General features: G+C 46.0%; 1 protein-coding gene and 1 pseudogene across 1 annotated transcript in view; one reads left to right on the forward strand and one right to left on the reverse strand.

Annotated features, from left to right (window-relative positions):
• The window catches only part of LOC8044028 (integrator complex subunit 4), a 74,505-nt gene that overhangs the window by 22,551 nt on the left and 35,714 nt on the right, over positions 1–16,240 (reverse strand). Inside the window, exons 11-15 of the mRNA XM_029989626.4 lie at positions 14,821–14,936; positions 11,817–11,950; positions 10,428–10,576; positions 9,945–10,038; positions 9,804–9,884 (exon numbers count right to left, since the gene is read on the reverse strand). Of these exons, the coding sequence (XP_029845486.2) occupies positions 9,804–9,884; positions 9,945–10,038; positions 10,428–10,576; positions 11,817–11,950; positions 14,821–14,936 (574 nt within the window). The remainder of the gene's footprint in view (positions 1–9,803; positions 9,885–9,944; positions 10,039–10,427; positions 10,577–11,816; positions 11,951–14,820; positions 14,937–16,240) is intronic.
• Positions 1,521–3,306, forward strand: LOC120840597 (annotated as a pseudogene).

A 16,240-nucleotide genomic window follows, 5' to 3' on the forward strand; every position in this document is an offset into this window, starting at 1 on the left:
TTGTCGCGTGTAAAGAAGGTGAGCAAACAGAAGAGCGACGACGCCTGCCCTGCCTGCCTGATCCCGATTGACGCTTTCGTCTTTTCGTCGCCTTCTCGCAGTTCGTAATTCAAAGGCGGCTATCGAACTGTTGGGAACCTTCTCAAATCTAGGCACACTATTTTTCCGTTCCGTTTCGTTCCGAATGAGAATTTGCGGTTCCAAACGAATGGCGATAACTCAGCCAACTCGGCTGGTTTCATCGGCGTGGTAACGTGGTTTTCTTTCTGTGATCGTGCAGTGATGCAGTCGCCGATTTCTGCGAGTGCGGCAAGTGTGTTTTACATCAGCGCTTCAATTTGAAACGAGGGGCTTTACTCGTGAAAAGAATTAGGCTTGGCACGGAATTCAGGCTTCCCAACAATTCCTCTCTGGAAGCGGCGCAAACGGGATGTTTCGGTTGTGATTCAAGGGTAGATTGTGTCACGATAGTGAGTAAATCTGCGTGCTATAAAGTTTGCAGCGTTTGTTACTTTTCTTCTTTCTAACCTGAGCGTTAGATTTTTGTGGAATGGTAGGACCAAGAGGTGTTCCTCGCATGGTCTGTCTAACATCACGGCGCTTACATTGGGAGAAAAAACGATTTTTGTTTGCTCCGCGCCGACCGCGCGTCTTTGTCCGAATATATCAAATATTCGAGTAACCAAATATAGGAATTCGATTCGCAAATCAAATTATTTGGGAACTTTCTATTCGACCCAAATTCGTATATTCGAGTAGTCGCACGCCCCTACTTTTCTCGGATCCTTGCAAGTCCTGCTGTAGCCAAGGTGACCAGATGTTGGGTCGTCATGGCAGGCTCGGAAGATTTCTTCCCGAAGAGATGTAGGGATTACCAGGAGACATGTTAAGTTGCTGTCCTTGAAGCTCTCTTTGTAGAGAATATGTTGCCGGATGGCGAATGTTGGTAGGGCACGTAAAAAGGCTCGGGGAATCGTTCCCTCTCGTCCCTCTAAGTGGTCGATAAGTGCGTGAAGTTCAGGACCAACCCGTTGGAGAGCTGCCATGCTGTTAACGCTCTCTGCGCCAAGAAAGCGATCGTTGTCGTCAGCGGCAGACCAGCGGAATGCATCGCCACGAAAACTAAGTTTTCAATTTTTGTAGGCGCCCATCTGCCCGCAAAACGAACGAGACGGCCGATCCTGGATTCAAGCGACGATATCAAGAGATAGCTGCACGTCGACGGCCACCGCATCGATACCCAGTTATCAGCGGATGATTGCTCGGGCCTGCTGGCAGACAGCGCATCGGGACAGCCTATCGTCGGAATCTCTGGGCTATAAAAGCGGCAGTCGCTGAACAACTCTTCGCAGACCAGCGGAATGCATCGCCACGAAAACTAAGTTTTCAATTTTTGTAGGCGCCCATCTGCCCGCAAAACGAACGAGACGGCCGATCCTGGATTCAAGCGACGATATCAAGAGATAGCTGCACGTCGACGGCCACCGCATCGATACCCAGTTATCAGCGGATGAATTGCTCGGGCCTGCTGGCAGACAGCGCATCGGGACAGCCTATCGTCGGAATCTCTGGGCTATAAAAGCGGCAGTCGCTGAACAACTCTTCGCAGACCAGCGGAATGCATCGCCACGAAAACTAAGTTTTCAATTTTTGTAGGTAAGATTTCATATTCACTCGCTTACTATTTGTAAGTGCGCGGGTGTGCATTTCGCTGGTCTGCTTTTTGCTTCTTGTTTGGCGTTTTCACGAAAATGGCTGAAAAAGGTGACTGTCTTTCTTGCCTGAAAAAAATTGGACATGATGCTGCATGTATTAAGTGTTCGGAGTGCACAAATTATTACCACATGGGCAAGTGTTCTGGAATGACAAAAAATGTAATGAAGTCAATGAACGACGTAGAAATTTCCGAATGGCAATGCAACACCTGCAGGTTGCATTCCCAACGACAGTCTGCGACTCCCGAGGCATCTCAAGGGGCGTCAGAGCTGACCCCAAATGAGGAAAAACTTGAAAGGTTACTCAAACAAAATGAATCTATCAGTGCAAAGTTGACCTCCGTCCTTAATAGGATGTCTTGCATTGAGAGGTCTCTCGAGGCGCAGACTGCGAGGTCCGACGCGATGATGCTCAAAATAGAAAATCAGAGTAAAACAATAGCAGGAATCGAGGCAGCCATGAATGATCTGACAGCAAGGTATGAGGAATTGAACGTTCATTTGGATAACCAAGACAAAACAATAAATGAACTACAGCGGAAAATCGGTGAACTAGAGGGAAGGATTTCACAAAGGGATGAAGAGGTTGGTGAACTAAGAAAGGCTATCGACAATGCAGAGCTGTACTCCAGAAATTGAAATCCATGGTATAGTCCAACGACCGAATGAAGATGTTATGAGCGTAATCAACACAGTGGCAACGAAGCTGGACCTAGCACCAGTGACTTCGAACGACATCGAGGCTGCCCACAGGCTAAAAGCTAAAGAAGGAAGAATCACACCTATATTGGTGAGATTCACCGAGAGGCGTAGACGGGACTTGTGGGTGAGAAAAAGAACTACTCTTAGAAATGAGAACATTTTTATAAATGAAAACTTGACTAGAGCGCTGAAAAGTTTGTTGTGGTCCACCAAGGCACGTGCGAAGGAAAAAGGATACATGTATACTTGGATGAAGAACGGAAAGATATTCAAAAGGCAGAAGGAGGGAGCGGCGGTTATTCAGATTGAGAGCGAACGAGACTTTATCAAAATTAGGTAACCATGGAATCGCTTTTTGAATCGTTCCGTGAGTGGGACGGATATACGAAAAGTTCCAGAGCGGAGGGAAGTAACGCTGACACTAAACTAAGCTTAATTCATGTAAATGTTAGGAGTATTTACAGACATTGGGATCAGTTAATGTTAATTTTATCTACGCAACTACCAAGTTTGGATGTGCTTATTTTGAGTGAGGTCAGTGCTGATGAGGCAGGTTGTGCTACATTTTCCTTGCCAGGCTTTCATTTTTTCTGCTTGTGCCGAGAACAAAGGAAAGGTGGCGGAGTTATGATGTACATAAATGACAAATGCTTATCAGAAAAAATAGATGTTTCATTTGTACAAGCAGAAGTGTGTGCTGCTATTGTTCACAAAATGAATTTTTCTTATGTTGTGTGTGCTGTATACAGGCCACCCAGTTCAAATATACCTATATTCTGTGATGAATTGGAACAATTCCTTCAAAAATTTAATAACAACAAATACCTAGTTCTGGCAGGAGACTTCAATATTGATGTTCTGAATGAGAATAAACAGGGAGTACCGCGTTATCTTGATATCCTCGCTTTATTTGGTCTAGAAAATGTCATTCAAAATTATACGAGGGAGGAATATTATGGTAATAAAATTACAAAATCATGTATTGACCACATAGTTGTAAGAATTAGTAATTTGAAAACACTGTCTGGAGTCATTAAGCAAAAGGTAGCTGACCATTACATTACTGTACTTTCAATATTGGGCGAACTTACTGCTGAAAATGTAGATTTAGAAAATGGGTACAAAGTTATACTAGATGCTAAAAAAATCGATAATTTAATACAATCGTTCGATTGGAATTCTTTATGCGAGTTCGATCATATTGTAGCCTATGACAAACTAGTGGACACGTTTCAAGATATTTATTCTAAAGGTGCTAGAAAAATAAAGTTGAAGAAACGAAAACCTGAGAATGTTTGGATAAACGAGGAAATATTAGAATTGTGTGATCAAAAGGAAAGGCTTTGGAGCAGATGTAAGCAAAATCCCGAAAACACAGAACTAAGAAATGAATTTCGTGCAGTGCGCAATAAAGTGACAGCAAAAATACGTTTAGAAAAAGGGAAACATTACTTAGATCAATTCACCTCTTCGAGAAGAAATATAAAAAAGACATGGAACCTAGTAAACCAATTAACTGGCAGAAAGTCTAAAAATAGCGTGGATGATACAATTAAAAAAAACTTTCCTGGATTAGATTCTTATTTAACGTTATCGGAATCATTTAATAAGTGTTTTGTTGACTCCGTAAGAAGCATAAAAAATAACATTTCACTGAATGGTCCCAATCCCGTCACTTCACAGGTCAGATGCTCTAGTTCGGCGTACTTACCTCAGATGACGGAGAGCGAACTTTTGAGGATTATAAATGCTATGCCAATAACTAAAACACCAGGATTTGATAATATTAGAGTACGAGATATTCGGTATAATTTTGATAAATTAAAACACGTTTTAATGAAAATAATTAATGACACCTTTCATACCGGAAGAATTCCTAAGGGCTTGAAGATATCTATTATACGTCCACTGTATAAAAAGGGTAAAAAACAGGAATTGGAGAGCTACAGGCCCATTTCCATTCTGCCTGCATTAGCTCATATAATCGAGAAGTGGGTACAACTAACAATGACCAATTTTTGTGATAAATTTAATTTATTTTCTAGTAGGCAATATGGTTTTCGACAACAAAAAAGTACTATTACACTTTTAGAAGATTTTTCCGACTGTGTTAATCAAGCACTAGACAATAACAAGATTGCCCTGGCACTTTTTATAGATCTATCGAAGGCTTTTGATACCATTGATCATTCTCTGTTACTTGAAAAGCTTTACAGACTGGGCTTCAGGGGACAGTTTTATAACTTTTTTCAGAATTACTTTTACGACAGACAACAAATGGTTAAAATTATCAATAATATAAGTAGTACAATTAAAGTCGAATGTGGTGTACCACAAGGTAGCACTCTGGGACCAATTTTATTTAACGTTTACATAAATGATTTGGGTATTCTACCTCTACGATCTAAGCTATTTCAGTATGCTGACGATACGGTGCTAGTTTTACCTTATGAAAACTATGATGATGCTGTTTTAGTCTTCCAAAGAGATATAAATGAACTAATAGGTTGGTTTAACTCAAATGCCATTTCCGTTAATTTTGCCAAAACTAAGTTACTGTGTTTCCGAAATTCTCATAAACGTATTGATATGTCACCTAAAATTTTACTTCATTCGACACCGTGTAATAATTGTACTTGTAAACCTTTGCCATACGATAATTGTGTAAAATATCTAGGATTATACGTCGACGAACATTTATCATGGAATCAACATGTGGAATTTGTGACTAAAAGACTACGTGCCGTTTCAGCATATCTGTACAGAATAAGAAGCTTGTGCAGCGTAAAGATAAGACTACTGGTGTACAGGTCGTTAGCTGAATCAATTCTACGATATGGAATTACTTTATATGGTCACTGTTCTCCATACAAGACAAATGCAATAAACAGAATTTTAAAACATATGGTTAAAAACATCACATACGGAACATTAGATATGGAAGATAAAGCAAAGAAGCTCCAAATTTTATTCTTTAAAAATTTTCATAGATACGTTACGTTTATAAATTATTACTACGATGCAACGTTCAAGGTTCCAGTGGACAAGCCTAGGGACCTAAGGCGCAAAGAAAGGTTTATAATCCCCAGAATTTACACGCGATACGGAAAAAGATGCAGAGCTCACTTTATTCCCACCTTATTTAATGAGCTCACTGAGCCTTTAATGAAAATAAATTTGATAAAAGTACTAAAAAAAGAAATAAAAAACTGGTGCCTCTCATTACCTCCATAAACACTGCTTTACTCCCATCACTGTATACTTGCCTCTTGATGATTTCGATAGTTGTGTTCATTTTGTTTTGTGCCGAATTGCTGCTTTGTTTTGTATTAATGTTGGTATCAATGGCCACATTGCACTCGTTCGTTTTTTTTTTTTTTTATTGCAGTCGTTTGATTTTTTTTTTTTTATCATGATGTATTAATATGTATTTCGCTGGATTGTCTGGTCCTACGCACAAGCAGAATACTGCTTTTGTAGGCCAGCATTAATTGTATGTATTTGTAAAGGGAATAAAACACATTATTATTATTATTATTATCTTTGACACAGCCGGTAGCTGACTCGACAGGGGCTCCGGACAGGCAGTTAGCGTCGCTGTGTTTTTGGCCTGACTTATAGACCACGGTCACGTCATACTCTTGCAGTCCTCGTAAGCTCCATCGAGCGAGGTGTCCCGATGGGTGTTTCAGGCTCGCTAACCAGCGCAGCGAGTGGTGGTCGGTCACCACTCAAAAAGGACTCCCGTACAAGTGCAGGTGGAATTTTGTGATGGCCCAGACGATGGCCAGACATTCCTTCTTGGTGATTGAGTAATTGCGTTCTGTGTTTGACAGCATCCGACTAGCGTATGCGATCACACGCTCTGTATTCTCTTGTCGTTGGACCAGTACTGCTCCGAGTCCTGTATTGCTGAAGTCCGTGTGAACTTCCGTTTCAGCTGGTTGGTCAAAGGGGCCGAGAATCGGTGGCGACTGGAGTCGTTGCTTTAGCTCATTGAATGCCCATTGTTCCTATCTACCCCATTCGAAGTTCAAGGCATCTTCCATGAGGTGCGTGAGCGCGCAGAAAGCTAGGCAAAATGCCGAACGAATTGACGGTAGTGCGCACAAAGTCCCCGGAATCTTCAGACGGACTTCTTGTCGGTGGGCGATGGAAATGCCGCTACGGCACGAGTCTTCTCAGGGTCAGGACGAACACCTTCGTTGCTCACAATGAGGCCGAGAAACTTCAGTCAGCCGTAGGCGAACCGGCACTTTGTTGGCTTCAGGGTGAGTCCGGCGGTCCCTGCTGCTTGAAGAATGGCCCGAAGGCGTCGGAAGTGCTCGTCGAAGTTGGCCGAAAATACCATGACGTCGTCGAGGTAAATGAGACAGCTCTGCCATTTGAGGGCTACCAGTACATTGTCTATGACACCCTGGATACTAGCCGGCGCAGTGCACAGTCCAAAATGACATCACCTCGAACTTGTACAGTCCATCGGGTGTGACGAAGGCAGTCTTCTCCCAGTTCTGTTCACCGACTTCGATCTGCCAGTAGCCACTCTTCAGGTCCATCGACAAGAAGTATCAGAAGTAGCGTAGCCAGTCAAGTGTGCCGTCGATGCGGAAGAGCGGACACACGTCTTTCTTCGTCACAGCGTTGAGGTCGCCAGTAGTCTACGCAGAATCGAAGTGTTCCATTCTTCTTCTTAACCAGTACAACTGAAGAGGCCCACGGGCTGCTTGAAAGCTGGATGATGTTGTTGTTGAGCATTTCTTGCACTTCTTCATGAATGGCCTCTCTTTCCTTTGGGGAAACCCGGTACAGCAGCCGATGCGCAGATAGAGCATCATCGTTTGTAACGATGCAATGTTTCGCAACTGTTCGTGGGCACACTTTTGATGTCGTCGCAAAGCAGTCGCTGAATTTGGCGAGGACACCTCTGAGCTGTCGCTGTTCTCTGGTACCAAGCTTGGGGTTAAAGGGGAACTCTGCTGATTTATTAAACTACCTAATCCAAAGGCACCATCTGAATGCTGATGGCTTACTGATTCCAAAATGCTACCTCGTTCTCCGAGATACACTCTAGTTAATTATAGAAGTTATATTTTGTTCGCTGCCAAAACCGAAACATCGTTCTCCCTAGTTTTTCTCCAGTTTTCCACGCCATCCAACATGATGTCACTGGCGGGCAGGGAAGATCACTTTGGTTTTGCATAGCCACCATCACCTGGAAATTTGCATGCCCCTCCTCACCAACATTATTATTTTCATAGTTTTAAAAATCTTTCAGCCCTATATAACATTTCTCCATGATAGAATAATATAAAGACATTTTCACCACCTCTTCGCCGAGGAAAAATTTTATGCCAACCATTTGACAAACTAAGCATTGGCTCTATCATATATTAATAGAGCACAACACCTACTCCCTAAACCTCTGTAAGACCAGACACAAAATAGCCGTGTGTCGAAAGTCATGTCTAAACTGAGACTTCAACTTTGTTTAGACGTTTCACTCCCCATCTTCAATAGATCAACCGCGTGAGTGGAATTCTCGAGAGTAGCCTGAGCAAGATTCGATGTCCAAAACAAATATAGTGTTTATAAAAATAAAAAAATTACAGAAGCAATCGTGAACGACAAATGTGACTGCCAAATGTCGACTATAGTGCTACAATGTGCACTATTTTTTTCAATATTATTAGTGCTCCTCTTTAGACGGATGTTGCAGTGGTTACAGCCAGCTTGAGTCAGCGCTTGCCGCTCTTGAAGCCATGCCACCTGCAGAAGGATATTCAACTCGCAGCACGTGGCTTTAAAATATGCAGCCGCATACTCAAGCCCGTGACTCTATGAACTATTCCGAGCATAAGCGAGAGTGCTTCATGCGACACTAGTTCTCTCGGAACACAGTTCGTTAAAAAACACTTTGATGTGGCTGGCCTCCACCGCTTCCAGGGAGCGCATTTTTTTTTTCTCCCACGAAAACAAAGGTAAAAAAGAAGATTTTTCCTGCAATGTACCACAGAGCACAAATTCCTACTATTGCAAAATAACTTTCAATTTTGAGGCAGTGAAAAAATAATCTCGAGCCGCTTCGTGGCTGTCCGGGCTGCTCGTCCGTCTGCCCGCAGGTGACGTACACGGGTAGGAAAAAGTAGGAATTTTTCATTGTTGCCAGTAGAGAGTTGCCTCCTGAAAACCCAGCTGCTGGCGTAATTTGAGAATTCAATAACATCAGGGAAATATTTTAGATTTTGTAAAATATTTTGGCTATTAGTTGAGAGAAAGTTTTAATAGGAGAGCATTTACTGTCTCATGGAGCGCAGCTGGAGTTGGTTGTGACCGCAAAAAAGAGCAACTATTTTGCGTTAAAAGAGGTCAAAGCGGACACGCGTCAGAAATAAAAATAAAACAAAGAAAAGCACAGCAATGCAGATGCATTGTCATGGAAGACGGCGGGGCCACTCAAGGTCAAAAGGGACGAGCCTCACAAATAAAACAGTAAGAAAAGCACAGCAACGCAGATGCGTCGTCACGGAAGCCGTGGAGCCCACGGGGTTCGCTGTGCCTGCACAATAGGGGAGCGTGATTTCACCACCAGAATGCCGTGTGAAAAAGGAAGACGTGGCGCACGGCCCTGTAGGAATGCTTTCGCATTTCTACACATAAGCAGTCTCAAGTGTCCTCTTTAGTCTTTTTTACTTCAAGTTTTGCTATCATTGTCCGCAATTATTTTTAAACCAAAGATTATGTTAATTTTATAAGACCACGGCCGTCGTGAGCAGACAAGGAGGTAGCGCCATCTACCAATACGTGCGTCAAACACTCCCCGCCACTAGACTCGGTCGTCTGCTTCGCCGTCCGCCGTTGACCCTGGCAAGTTTCTTGGCCATATTTTGTACAGAAAGGGAGCTACACTTTGTAATTTTACAAGAAAAAACCGTCCTGTGAAATACACCTTTGACGAAAAGGTTAGAGTGCTACATGCAGGCGTCGATTTTTACGGTCCATTTTAGATTGAGCCTGGTTGTTTCAGTCACCCCTATATTTGGTAAAAAGCGGGATTTGTCGAAGCAAATATCTAGGCTTCTCTCATCCCCCGCTACCAGAGCAAGGCCAGTAAGCTAGGCAGTCATGGGCCGAGGGGTCAACCGTCCACAGCCTCTACCACACTGTCCACGACTGAAACACGCATCGATGGTACCCCAACACTAAAACTGCAATAAAAAAACAGGTGACAGCCTAGCCACTCCGTAGAGGCAAAACTTTTTACGGTAACAGATAGCATCTGCCAATGGGAAGCTTACTGACAGCATCTGCTTTTCAAGCACTTTCTTCCGAGACAATTGAACCGGTTCAAATCTAACAGAAAGGTACTGCGAAGGGCGTCCGGCTTACCTGCTCCAACAGCGATTTGAGGGCGTTGCTCTGCAGGGGCGACGCGGCGGAGAAGTTGAGCCAGCTCTTGTTGGACAGGATCTGGGCAGACGGAGGGAGGGGTCAGACGTCCGAGTCCTCTTCCCCTCCTCGTGCACCCACCTTTGCGAGGAGCAGCTGGCACCGGACGTAGAGGCCGGCGCAGTCGGCGGCGGCCGTGAGCCGAGGCTCGATCTCCGACAACCTCCGCAGGTCCCTGAGGTGGAAGGCAATTGGAACTTGGGGCGAGGGAGCAACTGGGTCTCGCTACAGTGCCCGAAATGCCTCTCTGACCGGTCTGTTGCCTGTGGCCTAAGAATCCGTCCCTCGATTTCTGGTCCAGGATATTGCGCAAGCGGCTGCGAGCGTGGCAGACACCCGTTCTACCGCATGTCGCTCTCCAGCTCCGCGGAGGCCTTGTTGGCTCGGTTTCTTTGCCGAGACTTCTAGCATCCGGCAGCAGTACGACAACGTGGCGGCTCGTACGTCGCTGCTTGTTGCCACTTGGGCACCACTTTGACCGTACAGACGGATGGTCAGAGGTGCATTCCAGATACCGTGACCTCGCTCCAGAAAGACCCAAGGGAGAGATTTGCTCGGCCTCACCTGATAGCCGTCTCGAGCCAGTTCTGCCTGGCCACAGACTGCTTCAGCTCCGCAGCTGACACCCGCTCCAACACCTGGTGCAGGAAGGCATGTGACTGGGCCAAGGACGGCGAGGAAGCACCCACCGCCTGGCTCTGCTGGTTCGGGAGCTGCCGGAGAAACGGTTTTCCAGGTGTCGCCACTCGTGTCTGCCGGCTAAGTTGGGGGGAGTGCCCAGGCTCCGTTGCACCCCTCAAGCGGCGTGCTCCTTCCAATTAACCCCTCAAGTGCCAAGCCCGACCCTCACTCTGGAGCGTTCCAGACTGATTTCCGCATCGGTTCGCTCCCTGCCTTTCCCAACTGCGCTGTCCTTTTATTTATGACTAGTGGCACTCACAAGCGAGCGATGAAAACAACATTGTGTGTCGTAATGCCACTTTCCAAGGGCGCATAATTTCTTTTTTGTTTAGGCGACTTGTTTTGGTATTGTTACAAGGATCATTGTTAATTGCATGACTCTGAGCTACGCTGTCAGCAACCAGCCAGTACCAGCATCCGGCGCCCCCTCAGCGGAAAGCCTCTATGCCACATTACGTATGGTGCACCGAGGAACAAGCTTCGTACATCTGACCTGAACCCCAGAGGCAAGGAAGGAAGACAGACATGCGACACTCGGCCGACCAACGTCCACTGTGATATCACTGCGGGGAAACCGACCACGTCTACCGCCTTTGCCTGTACCGGCACCTGGAGCTATGCGACTTCCACCCCGATGACCCGCACTCACGCTACGGTGAGCGACCTCGGAAGATTTATTTATTTCACAGATTGACGACTACACCTACGATGTCCACCCTCTCCGAAGCCTGCACTTGGACGTGGGTCCCAGTTGCCCCCACCACGCTGTCCAGCTTCGCCAATGTCTAGGCCTCGCCATGAAAGCCTCTGAACTTAAAAAAATTGGAAGCAGGTTCTTTTGCCGATCGGCATGCCCAATCACACTTGTAGTAACTTGCCTGTCACGTAATTCGGAAAAAAAAGGCAAGTTTTGGTGCGTCACGCACGGCCAAACATGCTTGCAATTTGCCCACCGTCGGTTCTCTCTAGGTCAATTAACCAATATTTTAAGTTTCAAAATCGAAATAACTAGATTTTCTTCCAAACAAATGTATGAGTTTTTGGTGAAACCTTTGAACAGGGTCGAATTAAACGACAAGTTGAATTAACCAAGGTCGAATTAATGTGATTCAACTGTATTGACCAACACGCCGTTTACAAACAAGCTGTGCAGAAACTAGATTAGTGCGAGAAAAAGCGTCTGCGCAAGTCCAGGACCAATGGCAGTGCCGAAACAGTGGCAGGACGTCGGAAGGCCGAGTTGGGAAGAGGGAGCCTGAAAGTAGTACTCACAGTCAGCTGAGGCACCAGGCTGGGGAAGGAGTCCTTGAGGTAGGAGTAGTGCCTGAGCGTGTGCTCCTCGAACAGCGGCATCATGGTCGGACACCCCGCCGCCGCATTGAACACCAGGATCAGGGTGCTGATATCTGCAGGGCGCTAAGGAGGCGCCCTCTCCTCACACCAGTGCAATGGATTCGAGGTAACCGACGGTCAGGTTAGGAAGTTAGCGGGCGTCCTAGGCACCCAGAGTAGACGAGGCGCGAGAGAAAAATGGCCCCTTTCCCCCACTATCGTGGCAAAGGCAACGCAGAATGTGGTGCAGCTTCGAGCTAGATCTGATCGCGGCGTCACCGTTTCTGCTGCCGTGGCAACTCCAGCATTGTAACTGCGGGAGCAAGACATGACGGAACGGAGATGATGGAACGCGGCGTCGTGAACGGCACCATTGAGAAAGCGCGTTCGAGTGAAACAAGCAATAGAACGAAAACGACTATCACATTTAGCACACGCTAGAAGTCGAGGGCATCACTGGCATCTCTGTACGTTTGATCATGTTATGTGAAAACTTGCACCGCAAGACGAGCGGCTGGCTCTCGTGTCCAATCAGTGAGGAGATGTCAGCGTTTGGCCTCTCGTTCCGTCACTGCAGTAGGATCACAAACGGCTAGGTGCCAGCCACACGAGGGATGAAAAGAGAGGGCCGGTGTGCATTCTTTGGTGGTAGTCGCAAAATGCCGTGACAGGGCACGTGGGTCAATGCAACGTTGGGCGTGACTGCGCCGTGCCCAGGGCAAAGTTAGGCGCCCGCAGTTGAGGACTTCCGTAGCTCGAACACGAAGGCGATCGCCTGAGAATTCTCGTCAGTAAAGGAGCGACCTGCTTTTCGTACAGGTCCAAGTCCTTTCTCACCGAGAATAGCGCAAGCTTCTGCCGTCTCTAGAAATTGAAGGTCCCGGAGTGAAAACATACTACCCTAAAATACCGTGGAAGTGGAAACATTTCCCAGACTTGGGAATTCTGCAAATTTTATATTTATTTATTTCGAAATACTGCGCGCCCATGTGGCTGTTTTAGAGTATACGATAAATTATACATTGAACGAGCCGATTCGACCGGAGAAGTGCCAACGTGTACACTCGCCCAGTTTTCAGTAGAAGTTGGATGGGTACTTCTCTGGTATTTTACGATAGGTGCACATGTAACACACTTCCGAGAAAGATGTCAACGAATCATTTTAAAGATTTTTAAAACATTGTGGATTGGGGAGTTCCCGTAATGCTCTCTCATTCATTCATCTTGAGCAACGCCTACATCTTTCGAACGATGTCTGAGGAGCCCCTCCTGGACCTTGCATTGATGCAACAATGTGGTGTAGAAGGCTGTGGGCAGTACAAACTGTAATGCGAAAGACCAAAGAGCGTTTGGCACACAGTCAATGAATGGCTCCTATCTTTCCTTGGAAAATAATAACCGGAAGAACAGTTTACTTGGGGGGAGGATTGATATATGGGGTGGTGCTTGAGAAGAATGAATGTCCAAAACAAAGTTAAAGGACATTCGCCGTGCACACTGAGCAGAGTGGCCAACCTCGACATGTGTCGGTCAGTTAACATGCCTTCCCTCGATGCAGTCTTGAGTGTCGACAGGTGAGCTCCACGGGGGCATGCCCTACTTGGGCTGCACATGTAATGCCCCCGTGGGTTTTACCTTGGCTATATATGGGGGCAAGATTAGTATACATGAGGGCTCCAAGGGGGCAAAGCGTGGGCATGCCTAACTTATACTACATGTCCAACTCCCAAAGTTGTATTTTCCTGTGACATTGAGAATTTTTACAGCACGTTCTGGAAATTCGATATAGGAGCTTGTCTTAATTTGATATCAAGTTACTGACAACTGTAATTTTAAGCACGAGAATCGTTAGACTTGCAAAACGTTATTACTAACTTACTATACTCAGTGTGTATGTTGAGGAGGCCGTTTCACGTGCTGTAAAATTTTTTACGCACAGTATCGAATTTGAGGGTGAATTCCAAACTACACTCGTCAAAATGTTGTATTTTTTTTAAAACTCGGTGCGTGTAGTCGGCTCAGGCTGGCTATGTATCCCGTTTACCCGTCAAACGAGATTTCACGCGGAAATGTGCACAATTTTCTGTTCCATATCGTACACTTGAAAAGCCCAATTTTCCATGGTCCTGCTCAATGTTTTAATGATCTATTGAAATGGTAATAATCTTTCTACTAGGAACACCAGGAAAGTGAGGCCTGGCCTTTTTGGGACGCACTGCAATTCCCCACACCATAGGGAAACGATGAAATAACCCCGAGCGAGATAAGGTTTCCATTGAGGCCCCCCCCCCCCGTGTGCCCCACAAGATGGGCCCTAGTGGGCTGCCCAAGTACACCCACTGTGGGCCCCTTGAGAAGACCCAGGTGGGCTGCCCGAATGGACACTGCCCGACAAGGGACCCCAGGGGCTTCCCAAGTGGCACCCACGTCGGTCCCCATTTCGGAGTCCACTGTGTATTACTTAGGCACTTTAGTTGCAAGTAACGCCACCAGATGACTCTGCCATCAGCGGCCAGGGATCACAGACCTCATTTCCCATGCTTTTCTATGAGAAACATACTCATTTTTAAAGCCCCTTTCTGCATGTGCCGGGTCATGTAAAACTTGCTACTTGCCCCATGTGTGTTGCTTGGACACGGCTTTATCATTATTTCTAGTTTCCTGCCTCAACAGCAGCATGAGCAGTTTTATGAACACACCGAAACGAAGAGATCTCTGGCACAACGTTCAAGCGAGCGTCGGTTGAGCTCGGAGCAGACGTGCGGAGTGGAAAGCGCGTGCGCTTGGGTGCCATAGCAACGAGATGCATTTTCGCTTATTTCTTTCTCCCACAGCTAAGCCGTTTGATCCGCAGAGACACTGTCAGCTGTGGTCACATTTTATATCTTACACCGTGGCTGTGGCAGAGCCAACCACCAGTGGCACAAAGAGCACCAAAGGATACAGGCAGGATCCTCCACATCGGGCTCAGGGAGGTCGAAGTACGGGTGAATGCCCAGCAGCTCGGGTACCAGGGGAAGGACCAGGTACGGGTGCTTGGTACCCAGCAGCCGGAGACACCTGTCCAGGAAAGTGTCCCAATACAGCCATCACCAATACGATTACCAAACAATAATGCCATTATGCAGGGGTTCCCAAACTTCTCCAGCTCACCTGCCTTGAATGGCAGCAGTCTCTGCATTGATGCATTAAAGCGCAAGTCTGCACACCTTGGAAACAATGATATGCATACCAGAGAGTGCTTGGCTCATAGGTATGCAAGTGGCTCAGATCTGCTCGAATACACTGGAAGACTTTACATAGGGGCAGGAACAGTCAATGGGGGGAGCTATGAAACCCCGTAAGGGTACTCTGGGGTACCCGGATTGAGAATGCGGTCACAATATCCCAGCTTCGGAAGCTCCAGGTAAACCTGAGAGCTGGGCGAGTCACATGCTTTATCGTGGCAGGAGTGCAACTTTTTGCGCTCACACTCGTGAAAGAGACAATGGCTGCGACGATGCGTCTTCACTGTGTCACAGAAGTCCAAGGATGGCATGCCAAGATGTATCGTTCATTTACCCTCCTAGTCAGATTTAGGTTTACTTTTCTTTTACTTTTCTAGTCACCTTTGGGTCATCAAATTACAAACACAGTGTTTTAACAAAAAACAAAAATGCGTGTCAGCCACAGGCATAGTACGTCTTGAACAGCACCCAGACCTGTCCCAAGTCCTGCAGATTTATTCAACAAAATCAGAAACCAAATTAAAAAAAACCACATGTAAAAGAAAAAAAAAAAAATTTTTTTCTTAACAGTTTAGATGGGAAAAAAGTGTTATACAACGAATTTACATTGAAGAAAAACATATTTAGAGCTATATTTACAGCGCAAAACGAATTTGTGGTTGGTGCCAGAGGGAGCCGCTGCGCTGCGGCGCCGCCGCTGCCGCACGCTGGGGGGGTACGACGCTGGTTCAAAGTGTTTCTCCACCCCGCCGCCGCCGGAAGGGAATGCTCCGGTGCTGCCACCGTCCATTTCTGATGGTGCACAGGTCTATCACGTGGTGCTTGCACTCTTCAGGAGATTCCTTTAGGCTCTAAAGTTACTTATTAATCTTAGTTTTTTGTTATACTTCAAACAAAGATGAATAAGTTACTTTTAGAGGCCATAAGAAGCTTCCGAAAGAGCGCAAGCACCATGCGATAAATAGCGGCCACTCTTCCGCAAACGCCTGCGGGCACCAACTGCAAATTTGTTTTGCAACGCAAGTGTAGCTCTAAACATTTTTCTTGCTCATTGTAAATTCATTTTATGGCTTCCTTTTCCCATTCAGGGTGTTTAAAAAAAATTTTTTTTAGGTCGTTTTACGGGTTGAAACAAAC

This window comes from Ixodes scapularis, unplaced genomic scaffold (assembly GCF_016920785.2).
Source record: "Ixodes scapularis isolate PalLabHiFi unplaced genomic scaffold, ASM1692078v2 PGA_scaffold41__6_contigs__length_2269736, whole genome shotgun sequence".
NCBI classification, from domain to species: domain Eukaryota; kingdom Metazoa; phylum Arthropoda; class Arachnida; order Ixodida; family Ixodidae; genus Ixodes; species Ixodes scapularis.